Consider the following 505-nt stretch of genomic DNA (forward strand, 5'->3'; position numbering starts at 1 on the left):
AATTCGTTAGCTAACATGTATGACTGCTCACCGTAAGCTTCATGGCTGGTCCTGTTCTTGGCTCACTGAGGACGATGTGGCTGCTGACTGCTTGTGGACGCCCCTTTATATACGGCTCCAGTGTATGACCTTCGGCAAGCAGAGGTTCACGGACCCGAAAGGGACAGCCCTTACAACTGTACTTTCTAAGACTTAAAAATATAGTACATTAATTTATAAAATCTAAACAAATTTGTAAAGAACGACTGATATGTATTTTTTCTTAGTGTTAATGACCTCGTATGAACGTGACCTTCAATACAGCGTTTATGCGATCATTGGTTGCAGCGTGGCTACCATAAAGTAAGATGTTAGAGGGAATCATGTTTTGGCTCTGCTGAAAAATCTTCCATATTTTCCTTTATTCCGAGTTGTTTATAAATTTCTGTATATTATGTATCACTCTATTAGAGGCATTCGATTTCTCGCAATGTATATGATATACCACTACATGTAATCCAATTAG

General features: G+C 38.8%; 1 protein-coding gene across 1 annotated transcript in view; it reads right to left on the bottom strand.

The window, feature by feature from the left end:
• LOC119590358 (uncharacterized histidine-rich protein DDB_G0274557-like) overlaps nt 1–102 on the bottom strand; it is a 1301-nt gene extending 1199 nt beyond the window's left edge. Inside the window, exon 1 of the mRNA XM_037939030.1 lies at nt 32–102. Coding sequence (XP_037794958.1) covers nt 32–43 — 12 coding nt within the window. The 5' untranslated portion in view covers nt 44–102. The remainder of the gene's footprint in view (nt 1–31) is intronic.
• Between the last annotated feature and the right edge of the window lie 403 nt (nt 103–505).

This window comes from Penaeus monodon, chromosome 27 (assembly GCF_015228065.2).
Source record: "Penaeus monodon isolate SGIC_2016 chromosome 27, NSTDA_Pmon_1, whole genome shotgun sequence".
NCBI lineage: Eukaryota > Metazoa > Arthropoda > Malacostraca > Decapoda > Penaeidae > Penaeus > Penaeus monodon.